Genomic DNA, 22,535 nt, shown 5'->3' on the forward strand with positions numbered 1-22,535 from the left:
AGATTGGCCAAATTATGACATACTAAAATAACTATCAAGTAGATTTTGCTTGATAGAGCCCTTAACTTTTATAACTACATGCCTCATATCAGACAATAATAACACTGGATTCAGGCTAAGAGGTCTTGGGACACAGACTTGGAAGTATGTGCAGTCAGGAACTGTATCTCAGTGAGAAAATATGCTGACAGTAGAAGCAGCCACAAGGAATGAGGTCTGCAGTGAACTAAAACACTTTGTAATTCCTGCAACACACAGGTACTCCACTGGATGCACTGCTGATTGTATGAGGACTCTGCATGGAAAAGCAGCAATGTTTAAGGAGCATTGCCTAGTATGTGTCCTGGTTCACATGGGTATGCACTGCAGTGACCCATCTTCCTGCATGCTGTAGCACCCTAGTGCTAGTTGTGAGCATCCTCAATGTGTCATACAAAGCACTCTATCAGCCCTCTCACTGGATGCACCTATACTGTTTGTACATAAAGTGCTGCAACCCATGTTCTACATGTATTCTGGTCCCGTGTATGGCTAATTGCCATTTGGGGCATCCTCTTGGTTGTCATCGAAAGGGCCTGCCATGTGATCCCATTGCCAGATGCCACTGGCACACTATGTGCTGCTTCAGCATGCCACCACCTTATCCACAAAGTCAGTTTCTATGTTTGGTGCCTTTTCCCACAAAATACTTTTATGACGATTATTTGAGAACTGACTTAGGATAGACCTCCTATCACAAATCAGAACTATATTAAAACTGAAGTGTTCTTCAGATATCTCTGCTCATAAAGTTTTGAAATGAACATATTATGAATCTGCAAAACAGAACACATATCATTGAATTGTGGGTGACATTTTAATAAAGCAATAAATAAAATGAGAATGTCACTTACCAAGTGTTCTTAACAGAACAAACTGCATTCCCAGTGCAAAAGGTCTTTCTTGTTCTTGTACTGATCTATTAAAGCATTAAATAAAGATACATTGTAATACAGACATTGGTTATATCAAATATGTTTTTTTAAACACCTTTATTGAATTATCACTTCTGACATAGAGAAACTTACACTTATATGAAAGTAATAAAGCCATATTAATTCACATCTACAAACACTATACATCACATGCATTGTTATATATCCTATAATCTAGGCAGCATTTACATAAATTATTCAAATACTACCTTCCCTTAAACCACATTCCTCCTTCAAAGCATTTTTCTGCATGTATTGTTCCCACAACTTCCATTTTTTTCTGTGTAATTTGTCCCCATCCTTTTCTAAAGATCCCACCTCCTGTTCTTTTATCTCTGTGATAATATTCACTAATTCAAGTATAGTTGGTCTAGATTTTGATTTTGATTTTCTAGTAACTGCTTTTTTGGCAGCCATCAGAATTAAACTTAACAAGGCCTTACTATGTCTAGGCAAATCAGATTCTGTATCCCACTTTCTTGTAGTTATCTGTGCAAGTATTAAATAAAAATACACTGTAATACAGAAGTTTGTTTATATCAAATATGTATTTAATGCAGATGAAAAGAATGAGTGACACAAATGTGATACTGATTAATGCAACTTTCTTACAGGAAAGTTGTGTGTTATAATTTTTTCTTTACTTTGTTAATATTTCCCCTTACATCTGACCATCAGATGCTCTGAGTAGCCTCTCCTTACTCACCAGGTCTACCAAACCATGCAAGCCTCCTGTGGACTTTTTATCCAACCTGTTTGGTACAGTGAGGAGATTGGGTCACTCCAAGGCAGTAATGTACTGCTAATGAGGATGGAATTTTTTAATATTCCTAATTACCTGCCCTTCTGCATGCACAGATAATGTTCAGGGATGGACATGCAATGTGGTATAATGGTGTACTGCCCTACCTCCACAGTGTCTCAGACATTGCTTCTGTCTGCCTAAGGATAATTACCCCCTGCGCATCATCTGCCTCTACCAGAGATCAACAGCAAGGTGGGCCCGAATACATGCCCTCCATTGCAGGATGGTGCTCATTCTCCCATCGCTAGGTCCTCAGGGATGCCTCAATCTCTCAGGGCTTGGTCCTTCTACACCACATCACTGGTCAACTTTTATGCATAAGGTTTCAGTTCAGAGTTACAACTACTATAATGATGGAATGCTAAATTATATATAATATGTGTATATAATGTACAAAATGGCAATGTTTCTTCAATAAAAATACAAATAACAAACTTCTTGTAGTTCATTACCTGCTTAGCCATGAGGGAGCTGGTACCTAGTCTGGTAGTCAGTGGGTGAAAATCATAGACACATCCTGAATGGGACATCAGCCCATCATAGGATGTATGCAAATACATCTAGCTCTTATGAGACTTGCCACCTATGGATAACTTAGAACATTGCTAACTCACTTATGACATAACTACCTATATAATCTAAATATCTACCTATGTGTCTACACACACACACACACACACACACACACACACACACACACACACACACACACACATATATATATATATATATATATATATATATATATATATATATATATATATATCATCATCATCAATCCCCTTTTTTCCCATTTTCTACATGGGTCAGGGTGTCACATCAATTGTGACCATGTCTCTCTGTTCAATGACTTACTCTTACACAGTCCATCCATTTTTTTTGCTAGATGACCTCATTTCCTCTTGCTGTCTTTCTGTCTGCCCCAAATCTTCTTCACCAAATGTCTTCTGTTTTCCTTGACCTTCTCTGCAATTGGAGCTACTTTGGCTTCTGCTCTTATGTCCTCATTTCTCCATCTCTTCTGCAGTATATATCCTGCCACCCATCTCAGGCACATCAAGTCCATCATTTCTAGCTTCCTCAGCTGCTCTGACATCACTGCCTAAGTTTCTGTACTATATAGTAGTCCTGGTAGTGCACCTTAGTTTTCAGCTTCTTTGACATTCTTTTTCAAACACTACCCCTGACTCACTGCGCCAGTTGACCGCAGCCCATTAATTCTATCTTTGACCTCCTCATTCAGACATTTCTTCCCTTCATCCACCCCTCACAAGTATACGGTAAAAAAACTTCACCACACAAACCAATATATCCACAAAGCAGGAAACCAAGGTCAAAATCCACACAACAGTATTTATTCAGTGCTTATGTCTCTAGAATAGAAACTTCATCAGAGTAATATTCCGATGACGTTTCTATTCTAGAGATGAAAGCGCTCAATAAATACTGTTGTGTGGATTCTGACCTTGGTTTCCAGCTTTGTGGATACTCCTCACAAGTATATGAAGCTGTTAACTTGATCCTCTATTTTCCTTTCAGTCTTAGTTCTCAGCTTCTTCTGATTTCCTCCATTTACAGTCATTACAACTGTCTTATCTTTATTTATTTTCAACTGACGTACCTTCAGTTTTCCATTCCATTCCCCTATCCTTTGCTAAGGTTCTTGTTCAAGTCTGCCAGTAATGCCATATCATATGCATACAGCAACCTTGTTGATCTGTCCCCTCTGATCTGTAGCCCATAATCAGTACAAGCAGCCGTGGGCTCAGAGATGAACCCAGATGCACACCCAGTCCCACTGGCAACACATCTGTGAGTCCAAACACTGAAACACTGATCAGACTTGTGTAATTGGGTCCTTCTATACAATCTGCACTAATTCTACTAATGATTCTGTGACTTTGAACCATCACAGGACAGAACAAATAGCTTTCTTGGAACATTGTCATATACTTTCTCCAAGTCTGGGAATGCCCAGTTAGATTCATTCCTCAAATCTAGATTCTTCTCAGCTATCTGCCTCGCTGCAAATATTGGGTCAGTTGTGCTGCAATCTGATCTGACTGTGAACTGCTTGTCTCCCAGCTTACTTTCTACTGCTCTGCATATTCAACCAAAATCTTGGTGCAAATGGCTCAGACAGTCCAGTGGAACTAACGCAAACCAAATAAAAGACCACCACAGGGACTAAAATTAGCACTTTTGGTTGGATTTTGTTTATTTCCTTGGATACAGTGTTGTTTTTGTTTTTGATCTGCATATGTGTTTATCAATTGCCCTCTCCAGGACTTTCAAGTAGTGTGACAGTGATTTGCTAAATGCACAAGTATCTTGTACAGTGTACTAAATGCTAGGTATATTTAAATGTAACCCTGATAACACTAGTGATCTGTGTTTCTCATGTCAAAAGTTGCATTATTTGCTTACCATTATTAGTAGTAAATCTAAACTTACTGATGATGATTGCACTTGTGCAATTGGCACAGCTTGGAAACTGTTGTTATGTATATTAATAACTGGACTGATGTGATAAATACTGTTAGGCAAAGAGCAAATAGAACACATTTAGGAAAGGAAGTGTCTATCGTCTGTAAAGATCACTCACCCCCTGTTGAATAATATAATACCACTGATAACTTTAGAATTTTGGATACATGTATTCAGCAATTTGAGGATTCAGAGCTTATAGAAGAAAATTAAAAAAGAAAGAAAGAAATTCACAACAAATGATAAGGAAAAAAAAACTGATAAATGTCTGTAAGGCAAAGAGAATACATATTAAAAAGTATACTGCTTTGTTATGTAACACACAGATTACAGGGAATGACAACATTTTTCTACCAGAAAACCTTCAGTCTACAGAAAAGGCATACTTTAAAAAAAAAGAGAGAAGGTAGAAAAAAGACTCAAGGGGCAGTTGAACAGGAAAAAAATCAAAAATGAACATGGAAGCATGGAAGAATTGAAGAGCATTACTGTAAGAAAAAAGGAGGAGAAAGATAAACATTGACAACATGGCTCAAGCTGTGGATGTACAAAACCAGATGGATGAGAATTGGAAGCCTGCAAATAAAGCAAAGAAAACAGTGGGATTAATAAGACTAATGGTGATGAAGATATTTCCTTTGTAACAATTAATGGAGTGGATATTACTGAATTAGAAGTTCAAGATGCTTCAGAGCTGGTCGCAAAAGATATTCTCCTAATTGGAGATTCAATTATTAGAGGAGCTCAGACTTACATCTGCAGAGATGATAATGAACATCAAATAGTATTTTGCTTGCCAGGAGCAAAAATAGAGGATGTGAGGCAGGCCTTAAAACGTCTTAATATAAGGAAGCACAAATCTGTTTTTATTCGTGTTGGTACAAATGATTTCCTCCACAAGGACTTTCTGACTGTTAGTAGGGAACTTATCACCCTATTAGACAGCATAGATTGTACAGGTGTTAGGATGTTTTTTTAAGAAATTACATATAGAAAGGAGAGTCAAGTCACCATGAATGAAAATATTTTTTGGGTAAATACCTACATGAAAAACATGTCCAGTTTTAAAAAATGGAAATGTGTAGAGCATCTGAGCTTAATTCTGGGCATGCATGTGTTCAGATAGAATGGCATGCACTTTTCAAGATTAGGGAAGAGAATGTGTGCAGCAGATATTTGCAATTTTGACAAACACTAGGCAGGACTTTTACCAGGTTGAAAATTTAACAGTTCACAGATAGCAACATTTGATGCATATCTGATGGTTCTTGATGTTAAGAGCATTAATATTAAAGTTTTTTTTATTATTGGAAAATTTGCTACATTTCCACAAGATGGAGGTTGTTACTGTTTGTGAAACATGGTTAAAGAACAATGAATGGAAACTAGTTTGGTCAGGGTGTAAACGTTTTTACTGCAACAGACATTCTAACAAAAAATATCAGGTGGTGGTGTTATGATCTGGGCATACAATGTTAGGAGGACATATTTCTATATAAACAAGATACTTGATTAAGGTGAGAGACAAAAATATGAGAAGGTGAAAAGAGGATGAACTACATCTTTGAACACTGAAATAAACTAGCTGGACAGACAAATATAATGTGAGACAAGATCAAGAAAAAATTGATGAAAATTCATGTAACTGTATTGAGCATAATAGGAAACCATTTTAAAAGTACATAAGATGTGGAAGGAATAAAGAAATACAAATTGATAAACTGTGTAAATTCTAAAATTTAGTCTCAGAAACAACAGATTATAAATATGTTTACAAAATCTTATGTAAAACAGTTTGGCTCCACAAAGGGGGGTATAAATTGTCCTAGTGGCATCCAGGTAACCGCAGATACTGAAATCAGACTAGATTATACTGAAAAAGATCTATGTAAACTGGATCCAAACTAAGCACAGGGAAATGAGTGAATTAGTAATAATGACCTGAGAACACTTCATCAAGAACTTACAGTATCATTAGTAAAGAGCAGTACCAAAGATATTTGAAGAGAAATACAGGCAAACGAATCTGGGCTTGGAAAGCTTTTCAATACAAAAAATAAGAAAACAAAGAGGAAAAGTAGAAAAGAAGATTAGTAATGGAGAAGTTAAAGAAATAGAAACTGAGATTATGAGATGGCTGTGAAGTGAAGGATGCAGTGTAGAAAATGTAACTCAGAAAGCACCACAACAGGACAGTAATAGACATCCTAATTAAGGGGAAACCAGTGGAATGGGAAGTAACTGGTCAGTTGCCATATGAAGATATTTTGGAGCCTTCCATGGGAAACCAGTTTAAATGTTCACTTGAAGTTGAACAGCAAGGGAAAGAACAGGAAACTGTGGCAACTCTGGAACAGTCAATGCTGAGGAGTGATGGGTCAGTGAGTCCCCATATAACAGAGCAATGGATGACACAGGATGAAACTGAAGAGAATGTGCCACAGGAAGATGCTATAGAACTTTCTACAGAATGCCAGCAGAAAATAGAGAACAAAAATGTACACTCAGTTCAGGAAAAAAATGAGCTAAGAGAAGAGTTGCTTGATTTAGTAGAGACAGATATATTAAGATCAATGAAAGAAATAGACTGAAGAAGGTCAAGACTGTCCATAGAGATCCATGCAATATAACAGAAGGAAACTGGATATATTACTGTGCAGCTAAATTAATAACAGATAAAGTTCTACCACAAGAACACAGAGTAGTGAGGGAAAGGAAGGGGGATATTGAATACCATCATGGAAGTATCGAATAGAGAAAACTATAAACCTGTTAAGACAAGAAGTGTCACAGTTAGAGGAGTATAGAAGAGGGAACAGATTAACAAAAATACTCAGAAAGAAAGACAGACTTGGTAAAAGCAATGCATACTATTATAATGGATTAGGATCTATCATGCACTATCACAAATAATAAGCTGAAAATATCAGCACAGGCAGAAAGACTTAAATAAAAAGACAAAGTACAAAATAAGTAAATTATTGATGACCCCAAAAAGTTTTATAGAGAATTGGGAAATAAGGTAAAAGGAATTGAAAGACCACCCAAAAAAGAAGAAATATATACATTCTGGAGAAGTATTTAATGAAGATCCTGTGGAACATAACAAAGATGCTAAATGGATAGTAGTAAAAGAAGGTATAAGAAGTCCAAAGGCACAGGATATGAAATGGGATGAAGTAACAGCCAGAGAGATTGAAACAAAGTTAAGAAAGGCCTCTAACTGGAAAACACCAGGCCCAGATACAGTACTTAACTTCTGGTTAAAAGTATTAACATCTTTGCACAAAGATTTAGCCATGAGTAAGAACTATTTATATGTGCACCCTGAACAGACACCATCCTGTCTAACAACAGTAAAAGCAATGCTCCTACTTAAGAGTGAACCTGCAAGCTACCCTAAAAATTATAGACCAATAACTTGCCTTCTAACTACGTATAAAATATACATTGTAATTGATGCCAACAGAGTTTATAGTCATTTAGCAGAAAACTCAATCATGTCAATAGAACAAAGGGGCAATAAAAGAAAGTCATATGGAATAAAGGATCATCTGTTGCTAAATAAAGACATAATACAGAACTGTAAAAAGGGAAATAATCTACGTATGGCATAGGTTGACTACAAAAAAGTATTTGATAGTATCCCACATTAATGGATAAGAGAGTGCTTAAAAATGTATAAGATACATCCTACACTGATCAACTACATTACAGTGACCATGAAACAGTGGCAGACCACTTTGCAATTAAGCCATGATAAAGGACAAATTATTATTCCAGGGATAAAAATCCAAAGGGGGATATTCCAGGGTAACTCCCTGTCACCTCTGTTATTCTGTCTTACTCTTAACCCATTAAGCTGTCTACTTAACAGATTAGCCATGGCTATAATTTGGCACCTAGAAAACAACAAAGTTTAAAGACTTCTCATCTTCTCTTTGGCGATCATTTAAAACTGTATAGCTCATCAGATGAGGAACTGAAAGCACAGCTGGAAGTAGTCAAAACTTTTTCAGATGATATAAGAATGTCATTTGGTCTTTATAAGTGTGCAAAAGCAACTTTTAAAGCAGGAAAACTGCAGCACCAAGAAAACATCAGTTTGGGACAAGAATGTTATATAAAAGAATTTGAGCAAATGGGAGTATATAAATATTTGGGAAATAATAAACTGATAAAGGATCAACAATAAAACATGAACAAATGTGAATATAACTTAGTAAGGAATATTTTAGAAGACTTAAATTAATCCTGAGAACAGTGTTGACATCTAGGAACAAAAGTCAAACTATACACCAATTTGCTCTTCTTGTCCTAACTTTCAGTTTTGGAGTGATTGACTGGCCCCAAAATGTGTTGGATAGTTTAGGTAGTAAAACAAGAAGGATGCTTCGTGCTCACCAAATGATTTATAAAAATCAGTGCATACCAAGATTATATATTCCCCATTCTGAAGGAGGTATGGGCCTCCATGAAATTGATTATATGTATAGATCTGCAATTGTGGGACTGCAGACATATCTGCTGAACTCACAGGATCCAAACATAATGAAAGTTTGGAAACATGAGGAGAATAAATGATAACTTTCCTGCTTAGTCTAGTAGAAACATACTGACTTCAAGCAGGAATGGAAATCAGACCAGTGGATAAAAATCAGGCAGCAACTGAATGTGCCAAAAAACAAAAGAAAGAATATAAGGTGAAGGGTCAGATGAGAAGTAAAAAAATGTGGAAAATGCATAAATATAGTTGCAAATATAGAAAACTTCTGAAATAACCTTGTGTTGGTCAGGATTGAATGCAGGAATGGTTAAGGAGAGGCAAATTCAAACCAAAAGTTGAAAGGTTAATATTGGCAGCCCAAGATGGTGGGCTACGCATACTTTGGTTTACAGAGTCCATTGAACACATGGGTGAAACAGACAAATGTAGGTATGGTAAAACAGATTTGGAAACAGTCACACACCTCATTGCTGGGTGTGACATACCAATGGCAGAAGGAGTGTCTACTGAAAGGCATAATAATGTGGCAAGACTGTTGCACTGGGGATTGAAGTAGCTGAAAAATACTGGAAAAATGAGCCCCAAAGCATCATAGAAAATGATGAAGTCTAAATCACATGGGATCACCCATTACCAACTGTTCAAAAGACAGATGCGGGAAAACCAGATATATTGGTCCATGAAAAGAAGACAAAAGTAGCATTCATCATTGAAATCACTACACCCAGTGACTATAGTGTCTTGCGTACAGAGACACAAAGTCATAAACTATCAGAATTTGAAGGCAGAAATGAGAGCAATGCGGAAGAAAGATATCCTGACAGTTCCAATAGTAGTAGGAGTAATAGGTCTTATAAAAAAGAATCTACAATCATATTTAGATATGTTACCAATACATGTAACTCCATATGAATTGTAGAAGGAGTCATTACTAGGCACATTACGGTGCTGCTAAGAGCACTTTTGGCTGACATCAAAGATTGAAACAATACTACTTTCATGAATTTTAATCATACTTTGACTTAGGAATGGGGTCCATTCCAGTCATGGTAATAGAAACCCAAAAAACTTGGAGAAATTAAAAAAAGGAGATACCATTATATCTATTATTATCTCAAGATTGGAGACATGCACTTATTAAACCTGCTTTAAGTGAAAGGTGAGTAGGACAAACCCAAAGTCATACAAAACCTTAGGCTTACTTTCATGTTGTGGCAAAATAATTGAGAAGGTAATATTGGATACGTTATTGTCAGAAATGGAAAGGTTGGGACTTGAAATCATACATCAGCATGAAACAGATCTATTACCACCTGTAACATGATGTTCTATAACAATATAATAACAGCTACGGGTGAAAAATTGTGTTGTGATACAATTTATATAGATTCAACGTCAGCATTTGTCAGAGTCACACACAAAACACTGATCACTATATTAGATCAGCTAGGTATTGATGTACTCTTGATAATATGGATAGCTAAATGGTTTACAAGTAGGACATGGCAAGTATTATACAGCAGTTGGATAGGTGACATTGTTGGTTACAGTCAGGATGTCCTACAGGGCTATGTCTGAGACCCATTTAGATTGCATCTTTCAGTTCATTCTTTTTCATCTGCAGTGCTCTACACTCTGTATACATATGACTTGAAATTGAATAAACTGACTACATGTGTTACAGATAGGGCATGTCTCCAAAAGAACTTAACTAAATTGAATATTTGGGCACATGAGAACAACATGCTGAAAACTAAGCATATGAAATTTGGGACACATAAACTAAAAGGTGAATATTTAATACAGCACACACTGAATGAAAATGTAGATTCATTTAAGGACGTGGGCATATAAGCAGATCTAGCTTTGAGTTTTTTCTAATCAACTCAACCAATTGGTTAACGATAGTTATAGAACTATAGGCTGTATAAAAAGATTTATAAAGTCTAGGGAATCAGAAATGATGAAGTTATTGTTTGCTAGTTACGTTAGACCTAAACATGAGTATGTAATAACAATATGGAAACCTTATAAGGAAACAAGCATAAGTAAACTGGAAAGAGTACACTAGAAATATACCAAGGACATCCATGGATATGAAAATTTAAGTTATTATGACTAAAATACCTGAATTTGTACAGCGTCTCATATACATATTTAAGAGGTGACATTAATCAGGAATATAGGGCATTTAGAGACAACTACCTCTGGGGAATGTTTTGGGTTATCAAAAAGTAGCAAAAGAGAATCATCAGACAACCTACCTAGCTTCTACAGGAATGAGAAGTGTACTAAATGGATCTCTGAGACAGCAACTGATACATGGAGTAGACTAACAAATTACATTAAAGTAAACACTACTTTAGATATTTTTAAGAACAGCCTGGTCACTTATTGGGGGAACAACTGTTTCCCTATATTGGCAGGCTAGAAGAACATTAATGCCTGTGCTTGAAATATTTCTATGTGTGTATTTACGTAGGAGTTTGATATCTCTATACTACGCACAGTTGCAAATGTCCCCTTTGTTCTTGTACGCTAGCACTAGTGTGCTTATTCTTAGGAAAGCAGGCAAACTTGCCTCACAAAGGGCTTGAGAACCAAGCCGCCCTATACAAATATTTGTTCTTTTGTTTACTGTGGCAAGATTTGGGTCTTAGGATTAGCACACAATACTAAGGATGAGAAGGGAAAAGGCAGAAAGACAAAGAAGATAATCAGACACCCTTCATAAGGGATGCCAGCAACCACCTGCTTACCGGTCCATGGGACATCAAAGGCAGATAATCAGACACCCTTCATGAGGGATGCCAGCAACAACCTGCTCACCGGTCCATGGGACATCAAAGGCAGATAGTCAGACACCCTTCATAAGGGATGCCAGCAACAACCTGCTTACCGGTCCATGGGACATCAAAGGCAGATAATCAGACACCCTTCATGAGGGATGCCAGCAACAACCTGCTCACCGGTCCATGGGACATCAAAGGCAGATAATCAGACACCCTTCATGAGGGATGCCAGCAACAACCTGCTTACCGGTCCATGGGACATCAAAGGCAGATAATCAGACACCCTTCATGAGGGATGCCAGCAACAACCTGCTTACCGGTCTATGGGACATCAAAGGCAGATAATCAGACACCCTTCATGAGGGATGCCAGCAACAACCTGCTTACCGGTCCATGGGACATCAAAGGCAGATAATCAGACTCCCTTCATAAGGGATGCCAGCAACCACCTGCTTACCGGTCCATGGGAAATCACAGGCAGATGGAAAGAGTATTTCCAGCAGCCTCTGAATGAAGAAAACCCCACACAAGCTGTACTGCCACAGACACAGCCTATGATAAGAGAAGAAGAGGAGCCCGCCTTAGAAAAAGTAAGAAAAGCACTAAGAAAAGTCAGGGAAAGCAGCAGGCTCAGATGAGGTCACAGCAGACATAATACAGATGCTGGGTGAGATGGGGAGAAATGGTTTCTGAGGGTACTCACAGCAGTGTGGAAAGAAAGGCATATTCCACATGACTGGAGAATAAGCAAACTCATGCCAGTATACAAAAACAGGGGGCATCCACAACTACGGTCAGTACAAAGGTATCAAACTTCTGTCACATTTCGTGAAAGTTCTGGACAGGGTGACTAATACACAGATTTGTAGAGTAGTAGCAAGTAAGATGGGAGATAAGCAGTTTGGATTTGGATCAAGATACAGCACAACTGACTCTATGTTTTCAGTGAGACAGACAGTTGAGAAGAAGCTATAGATGAGGAAAGAATCCAACTGGGCATTCCTAGACCTCAAGAAAGCATATGGTAAGATCCCAATAAAACTAATTTGGGCAGTTCTGCAGTGGTTTGAAGTCCCAGAAACACTGGTAGAATTAGTGTGAGCTATGTACTAGGACCCAATGACTCAGGTATAAGCAGTGTTCGGTCTTACAGAGGGGTTCCCAGTGGGATTGGTGTGCACCAGAGTTCAGCTCTGAGCCCACTGCTGGTGATGGACTACATTAGCAAATTAGTTGGAAGAGACAGATCTACAAAGCTGATGTATGCAGACAATGTGGCATTACAGGCAGACTCTGAGCAAGAACTTCAGCAGAGGATAAGGCAATAGAATTCAAAACTAAAGGCACATGAGATTAAACAAAATACGGATAAGACAGTGGTAATGGCAACAAATTGGAGAAATCAGAAGAAGCTGAGAATTGAGATTGAAGAGAAGATAGTGGAACAGGTCAATGGCTTCAAGTATCTGAGGGGGGTGGTTGAGGAGAAGTGAAGTCTGAATGAAGAGGTCAACGCTAGAATCAGAGAGGCTGCATAGAGTGTCTGGTGTAGTGCATGACAGATGAATGAAAAAGACAATGAAAAGTAAAGTGTACAAAACAATGGTATGACCAGTACTACTGTATGGTACAGAAACCTGGGCAGTAAATGCACAGGAGTTGAGGAAGATAGAGGTGATGAAAATGAAGTGCCTGATATGGTGGAAGGATGCACACTGTGGGACAGATGAAGAAATGATGGCATAAAAGCAGAGGCCAAAGTAGCTCCAATTGAAGAAAAGATAATACAGAAAAGATTACCGTGTTTCAAGCACATGTGCAGAAAAGCTGGAGACAGTCTGGTGAAGATGATTTGGGACAGACAGGAAGAAGGTAAGAGGAAATCAGGGTGTCCAGCAAAGAGCTGGATGGATTGTGTGAGGGAAGATCTGTGACAATCAGGTATGAGTTTCGTAGAAGGCAGGAATGTGGCATTGAATTGAGACAGAGGGCAACAGTCAACATGACACAAGGACACCATGTAGAAAATGGGGAAAATGGGGTTGATGATGATGATGATGTGAGATGCTAGTGGCATTACTTACTGCCCTGGCAGTTTCATGCTAGGTATCAACCTTGCACACAAAGGCCAATATACTGCATAAGCAGGCACCCAGGAAGAACACAAATTTGTTGAGCTTGGCATGCAAATCTGGAGCCCTGCAGTTCATGTTGCCTGAGGAAGACATGTTCACCCACAGTGGTTTATTTAATGAGCAAAATGGTAGCCCCATGTATACGTACAAAGATTTGTCCATCATTTTATGCAGAATAGGGTACTACCAAATGTTTATAGCATACTGCCATGGCACTATAGACCCACACAAGCTGTCTGCTTCAACATATTGGTCACCTGCTTCCTTAAAGCCATGCAAAGCATGGCTGGCACCAGCAATGGTGGCTAGAACATTGCATTCCAACTGCAATTCACAGATTATAGTATTAAGTTATTAGTGTGGTAAAAGCGACTACCATTTTGCATGAGGACACACACAGAAAAACAACTGTGGAGTGAAGGACTTTACATAGTAACTCTATGAACTGGGTATAAAAATACTGAGAGAAGAAATCTGTCTGCTAATATACCCTGGCACCATAATCAACACCTGTAGTGTTTGGTAGTGGCATGGTGATTGTACCACGGAATATGTGTGAGTAGGAACACAGCACAGTTGCATGGCACTCTTATATTCAGCTGGGAAAGTGGAGCACAGCATAGGTTCTGAGCACCTACGGGAAGTACACGACACATGGGCATGATAACCACCCTATATAGTGGTAGGCATGGCAATGCACTGTACAAAGGGTGTAACTTGGTTTGCATAGCACTGCATGGGACCAACAGGAAGAGGTGTAGACAAGACCTGTTCACTGCAGCAGAATACACTGGGAGGGTTGGGCACAGCAGTACAGAGGCCTTGTAACCAGCTGCAGAATGGGTGGAAGGGAGCCAGCATGCATAAGCAGATGACATCCACAGCCTTACTGACACAGTCACTAACCCGAGGACGTACAGAGATTGCCATGTGCCTTCAAAAGAGAAGAAACATTTGGAAAAGTTCACCATCAAGGAGATAGTGGTGTTACTGCAGGACACACACATGCACATACATACACACACACACACACACACACACACACACACACACACACACACACACACACACACACACACACACACACAGCAAATGCATTCAGGCAAATGTTCCACAGACATTATGTATCACAGAGGGTGTGGCAGGAATCAATGGGGGGCATGACCACTGCAAGAAGCCATAATGGATCTATACAATTAGTATGGAAAAGGGCAACTGACATGATACTGAATGCAAAGGACAATAACAGGACACTGCCTTGGACATATCCACCACAAAGGGTTGCCTCCAACATAAGAATGACTCACAGAAATAGAAGAGTTCCTGATGTCTGTGTTTGGAGAGGGGGAGCAGACTCTCACTTCCCCATGGTGGCATGGATGTGACAGCTGGGCTATCAATGTCCACCTGAGAGTCAGTAGATGAACTACAATCCACATATCCTCAATGATTCTGCTGTGGGCAGTGCAGTTCAGCTTGGTTATCTATAGTCTCTCTGTTCACATGGTGTTAGTCCACTACTTGCTGGTCCATACAATGCTGGTATGTAAGATACTCATGTTACCTTCTACAGTGGCATGGAAGGCTGTAAAATACAGTGTAGTGGGTGCTGGCTTCAAAATCAGCCACTAACACATACTGATCTGTAACAGCTGCTGCTAGTCCTCACTTATCTATTTACCTCTACAACAAAAATTCTCAGTGTCCAGAATATGTTTGCACTGTGGCATAGTATTCTGTTTTAGAATTGTTCCACCATGTATGATGCCATCATTTCCCTAATCTAGTGCATAATTTTCATGGAATTCCTGTTCTGATATCATTATTTGGTGATGTAAATGCAATGCATACCATGTTTTCCCCCCATCTTGTACGACCATGCTATTAGTGTTTCTGAATCACCCATACTGTTCCTACCTGTGTTAACTTGTACTGCACATTTTGCTAAATCTTTATGAATCCCGGCATATATCTTTTCACTCATTTAATTTGAAATCAGTTATCAAGAAAGTGAAAAGATAAAAAGATAAAAAAGTATGCAATCAAAACAGCTGTCCTGCTTTACTATGTAACTTACGAGACAAGAAAGAGTGTGTATGGGAAACATCTGGGACACAATTACTGTGTAATAAAGACCATGGTCAAATCCTTACCATTTGGCACATGGTGTGATCCCCATATGTGTTATGTAATTATAAAACAGACTACATGTCTAACTTAAAAGTTTGAAACAAATGTCTTGTACATATTTCCCTTGTGCCTGTTTCTTCCAATCTGGTGGAAAATGATTGTTGGTAACATATTTCATTTGACTGTGCCAATGAAACATTCAAATACGTGTCAACATCATTTTCAGGAACAGAAAATTATCACAGAATGACTACTGCAGAATTGAATTAAAAATTCTGCTCAGTTCTGTGGCTGAAATATACCTGAAACACAGGTTAAACACACTAAAAAAAGGAAAAAGGGCTGTTTTAAATCCTAAGCCTTAATTATCTAATACCCCAGATAGACTGAATAGAAGCTTACCTGAATGAAACAATAGAGAAGCAGTCTCAGCTGCCATTTACAAAACACTTGTAACAAACCATTTTAAAAAGTACTGTAAGCTCTACATCTGCCTACATTGTTAGGGTTAGTGCGTAAGTAGTGAATAATGCTTGTTTATTTATTCATTTATTTACTTTTTTAATTTAACAAGCTTTACGAAAAATAGTAATTGTACAGTGCAAGACATACTCCATTACCCAAATTTAAACAATGGAAGGTATTTTGTAATTAGAGGGTACTAGTACAAGACAACAAAATATTTTTTCCTAAACTTTGCTATATACATTTTCCTAACTTTTAAGTCTTCATTAGTGAAAGGGATCTCGAAGAAAGGAGACATTTGTAGAGGCATGCATAAAGGATGGCCCTTTTTCCAGGTTTATTTATAACTGATGGAGGAATTGGAAGTTAGAGTGTGAATGACTTTAAATAAATTAAAGCAGGAAGGCAAAGCTATGGGGACTTTTGTAGTATTAGTCCCTAACTTCTTTTTGATCCACAAAAATTTTACAGCATTGCAAGGCCTGTTCTTGAAATATTCAAAAATTTTAGGAAAATACTGAGATTAAAATACAAAGAACCAAAAACAATAATCACTAGGAAAGGAGAGATAAGGACAAAAAATGCAGTCCCGCAAAAGAAAAACAAGTTCCCACTATTGTAGGCTTACACATGGGGCATACTCTGTCCTCAAGTGTATGATCTTTAAAAGCTAAAAGCTAAATTTGGGATAGCTTTATCTGTAATCGCAAAATACAATTAAATGACAGGAAAGATTAAAGCCAGAAACTTAATGTTCATCCCCCATATTCTGTCCTCAGGAATCTCCCAATTCTAACAGAATGGCTGGATTTGATAGCTATTCATGATTTAATTGATAAGGCTGTACTGACTTCCAAAATGGCTGCAAACTGGGAATCAGGTTCATCTGAGCTCTCCCAGTATAAAACTGAAAGTAAATAAGTCAGTAAAAGTAACAGTTTGGTTAAAATACATTTACTGTCAAGGCATTATGCTGCCAGGATGCCAATAAGTAAAAAAAAGTGAAAGCACTAAAGAAAACCAAGTGGGGAAAAATCTGGCTGGCAAAAGCCTTGCAGCTGTTCAGCAAAAAAGCAGTTCAAGTTTCAGCTTCAGTACAAGAGACAAAACCATTGCAGAAAGGAAAAAGTACTAAAATTGGTGACAGTACCATGTTTGTGGAAAATGATTATTCACAGTACACCAGACATTACAGAAGCATGGTTATCCCTGCAAGCAGGGTATGTCAAGAGGTAGGTGTGATATTTAAGTTGCCATATCCAGCTGTCTTCTGAATATTTTTTCCTGGTGGATTAAATGCATTTTTGGAAGAGGCTAAATAGGAAGAGTTTAGCCAACCTGAGAAGGAGATACTGCTTTTCATTCTTCTGACAATAATAATGTCCACTGAGAGAGAAATTGCCAGTGAAACATTGTTCATTGTTGGAAAGAAAATGTTTGAATTACATAAAAAAGACCAGGAGCTGGCAAGAAGAATCAGGAGTACCCTGGCCTTGAACCAGAGACCAGCGTTAAGCAGTCAAGACGATGATGAATAAGAAAACCAGCAATAATGTGAAACTACATAATAAATGGGAGACATATAAAGTCTCATTCCTATTGGATTAAATTCAGACATGATGACTGTGATTTTGCAAGAAGTAGCTGAAAAGGAATGGAAGGTTGACAACTGTGTAAAACTGGTGGGAGAACTCTAGCACAAACATTACTTTCTCGTTAATGTTTAGAAAGACAATGAAGGGACTCAAGAAGTAACTGCAAGTTAGAATGTGTTATTCTTTTTAATATTTGTAGAACAAATTTCCTGTTGTAAAATGCATGTTATATCATAAAACAGTTATGTATGGTATGCAGAAGTATTTTAAATGTAAGATGCTTGTGTGTGGGGGGGGGATTATCTGTGACTGCTGTTTATGCTAGTGATGTTAAAGAGAGTACTTTTTCTTAACTTTAATGTCTCCAGGCTTTACTCTGTAACAAGATAGGAAAGTTGGAAAATAAGCAATATAATTTTGTGATCTTGGGATACTGGAGGATGTTGAAGTGTACCTGTCATATTATATGTGTAGTGAAATTTAGTAATTATTCTCTGTTTTTTTTTTTTTTTTTGTTACACTTAAGTCTTGATTAGTGGTTTTGGTTTAAGCTAGAGACAAGTACTTACAAATATGCTACAAAACAACAGAGAAAAGTTGAAAAGCATGAAAAAATGGTAGCTTGCTCTAGCATTTGGAAAGCAAATATTTTGACTGTTTATTTTCCATTAGCACTTGTTTTTAGTTGAAGACAAGGAGCAAAATAGGTGCAGACAATTAATCATGAGAGGTATGAGCAGGGTGTTCTGAAAGAACAGTACAGGGGTCTTCTCTTGCATTTGCTAATAAAATATAACTGTTTTTCTGTTAGCAAATGCTTTCAGTTGAGGACATCAAATCTACAGGTGCAAGCAATTGAGCAGGAAAGGTTTGAATAGTGTGTCCTGACTGATATGTGCAAGGAACATTATATTTAGTATTTAAACTGGAACTGGCTATCGGTTTAGTGAAAATAAAGGAAGTTTGAAACTGTAGGAAGTGAACAGTCTTACAAGTCGTTGCCGTCATAGAAACCTTATTACTACAGTGCATTAAATACAACAGTGCACAATGTAGTTTACTTTTAAACATATCAAATGTACTTTTTCATAAGGCTAAAAGCAAAACTGACAGCATGCAAGTTGCACAGGCATGTAAGAACATAGACCTTAATATGAGCTTAAAAATATTATTAAACCTAATTTTAAAATAGATAATGCCTGTGGGAGCAGCAATTGCCCCCATATGGAGGGTAAAGGCTCCTTTTTGGAAAGTGTGTCTATAGATGTGTGTGCTTGCTGTGAGTTAATTTTTTAATGTATTTTATTTATTTATTTATTAAGTATTTTTATTGAACTGAAAAGTATGAAATAGATTCAAACAGACAGGAGATGTAACTAGAAATATATGGACTGAAATCTTCCACACAGAGAAGTTTCTTACACTGTTTTAAATTGCAAGATGGAAACATATATTAAAAAGATTTGTTATGCAGAACATGTGAAAGTAATATTTTTATCAGAATTGGTGCTTTGTCAGTATTAACATAGAATGTAAATGGCACTGCAAGTATAGACAAAAAAGCAAGGAGTAGTGAATTATACTAAGAAGTGTTGTATGCAAATAGCAATGTTAACAATATACAAAAAGCCGCAGTGGTACAGCCTTAGCATTGTTGCCTCACAGCAAGAGGTTCTCCTGTTCGATTCTCGGCTGGAGTGCCTTCTGTGTGGAGTCTGCATGTTCTCCCTGTGGTTGAGTGGCCTCCAAAAGACATGTGTGAATGGGCGTGCCTTTGCTGAAGGTTGGGCATTGGGCTGGCAACTTGGCACCATAAAAATCTACTGACAATCATTTGTAGATGGGAGTTCTGCTGTGGCGACCCCTAACTGGGAAAAGCTGAAAAGACAAACAACAACAACAAAATAGGTAACAATATACAGAAAAAACATTAATTCAGAAATATTCATTTAAACTTGATGAAAATAATGGTGAAAATAATGCACCTATGGTAATAATCCACTGTTTTTCCTTTTCAGATAACAAATCCTTCTAGTCAGTTTTTATTATTAGCACCATTCACTAACATTTCCAGGTATATAAATCATCTAAAGGTGAATTTAGTACTTCATAAAAGCACCGTGTCCCAAGCCTGGAACAAACTCCCATCAAATATTCAAAATATCAAATATACTCTTCTTCTTCTTTTTCCCAGTTAGGGGTTGTCACAGTGGATCACATGTCTGCTCATGATTGGCAGTGGAGTTTTACAGTGTCGAGTTGCCAGCCTGGCACCCAACCTTCCACAGAAGGCACACACATGCATGAACTCACACCTAGGGCCAATTTAGAGTGTCCAATCTACCTACAGCATGCCTTTGGGATATGGGAGGAAACAGGAGCAAACCCACATGACCACAGGGAGGACATGCAGACTCTGCACAGAAGGCACCCCAGCTGAGGATTGAACTGGAGGCGACACCGCTAACCACTGCACCACTGTGGCTGCCCAAAATATCAAATATAATAACAACTTCAAAAAGAACTGAAAAACTACCTTGCAAACTTAAGCTCCTGTCCTTGCCAGGACCCTACCTAACCCTGCCCCCATTCTAACTCTCTTCACCCTAAAACTTTTATCTCCTAGGTATATAATTCAACAATTTCTATTGACTATCAGCTATTAGCTGCCTCATTGTACATTTATATTATGTAAACAGCAACACTTCCATGCTATGGTGCCAATCAGATTGTTTTCTGTATTACAATGTAATGCCAACATAAATATTAATTTGTTACAGGTTAGAGGCTTCTTTCTCTACCAGGGACTGACAATACAGTACAAGCAATGAGAAAGGATAGAGGAATCCTTACTGAAAACCTGGCTCTGATAGAGATTTTAGTTGAGTGCAGAGCAGAAGATGCTATTAAAAGGGGGTTCTTAGTATGGCATATAAAATACTGCATGATAAATATAGGAATTGATCAAAGGATTGTGAAAAGTAAATGGAAAGACAATTTTCAAAGGAACAATTGGAGGATATCTGCATGGCTCCCATGTTTGCAACAAAATCCAGAAAGTGTAGGATTTTTGCATGGAAATACTTTTACACCCCAAGTAGACTTCAATGAAATGTTTGCTAGGGAAGACTGCAAATGCTGGAGGCATGACAGGAAACACTGAGGTAACTGGGGCATATTTCTTAGGAATGTAATGAGCTGGTAGATTTTGAAAATTCCCTGTAGTGTAGTTTGTCAGAAATATTGGAGGATTAAATGGTTAAAATTAAGGAAATGATTCTTTGAGCTAGGATACTGCATATGAATTGTCTAGATATACTAAGGCTTTACTACGTTTATTGTTATTGGCTGCCACAAAATCAATTACTAGAAAATGGAAACCAAAATCTAAACTACTTTAATTGAAGTATTGAATCATTTATTTATTTATTTGATATTTGTTTACCAGGATAGTCAGTGAGGGATGGAAAAGGCCAGTTTTCAGTGGAGGCCAGGGGAGAAAAGCTCTAACAGTACAATCAATAATCATAAGTAACATTTACAGTTTCATGAGAAGAGATGCATATATCAATATTTAGACATTATCAGAGGAAATAAAAAACATATGGAGATAATACCTGTTAATACAACCTGGCCTTTGGTAATTGATACAATCTGTTGAAGGATTAATTTCTATGCTACAGTAAGTAGTTGTAGTTGTTGACAAGTATTTAAAAAATTGGCAAAGGAAAACAAGCATTTTTGCATGCAATACAATCTGGTTTTTGGATATCTGTGCAAACATCTTTGTGAGATAGTCAGTAGTTAAAATAGTTGTACCTTATTTTAATGCAGTGTTTAGGGTAGTTGCATTATAGTGATATGATGATAAGCATAGTTATAGTAATAGTTATAGGATGTTGGAATGTTAGATGTGAGGAATATTAGAGGTCTGTTAGTTATTCTTTGATAGTATTAGCTTAGATGAGAGAAATATCATAGAGAGATTCTGGAAGGTAGAGGCATACATGAATAATATGAATAATGTGCAAACAATAAAATAACTTGTGGTGGGATCTTTAGAAAAAAAGGAAGGAGTGAATTACATAGAAAATAAATGGAATTTGTGGGAAAATACATGCAGAATAATGTTCAGGAGGTGGACTGAGGTATAATGGAAAGAAGGAATTGAGCAATTTACACCATGTTAGGATGAACAAAAGTGTTAAAAAGAAACATGTATACTGCATGAAAATAACAATGGAAAATGTTACTCTGGCTCATTTTATTTTCTGTTAATATATGTATGCTCATGTCTTATTTTAAAATGTGATGATGCAATAAAGATGTTTAAATACCTACCTACCTATCAACAATGCCAGGTGAGTGGGTCTGGCCCATTATCCGAAGTATGTACTTACCTTTAATTACTATTTGTTATTGTTGACTTTCGGCTTTTCCTGGTTAGGGAACACCACAGCGGAACTCCGGGCCGCAAATGATTGGCAGTAGATTTTGACAAATGCCGAGGTGTCAGCTCGACGTTCAACCTTCAACAAAGGCATGCCCATTTACGCATGTCTTTCAAATGCCCACCCAACCGCGGGGAGGACATGCAGACTCCACACAAAAGGCACTCCCCGCACTCAAGCCGAGAATCGAACAG

General features: G+C 37.7%; 1 protein-coding gene across 1 annotated transcript in view; it reads right to left on the reverse strand.

Moving 5' to 3' along the window:
- Window positions 1-22,535, reverse strand: part of LOC122797740 (solute carrier organic anion transporter family member 5A1-like) — a 192,096-nt gene that overhangs the window by 15,679 nt on the left and 153,882 nt on the right. Inside the window, exon 3 of the mRNA XM_044066264.1 lies at window positions 894-958. Coding sequence (XP_043922199.1) covers window positions 894-958 — 65 coding nt within the window. The remainder of the gene's footprint in view (window positions 1-893; window positions 959-22,535) is intronic.

This window comes from Protopterus annectens, chromosome 3.part1 (assembly GCF_019279795.1).
Source record: "Protopterus annectens isolate FY-2018-M chromosome 3.part1, PAN1.0, whole genome shotgun sequence".
NCBI classification, from domain to species: Eukaryota; Metazoa; Chordata; order Ceratodontiformes; family Protopteridae; genus Protopterus; species Protopterus annectens.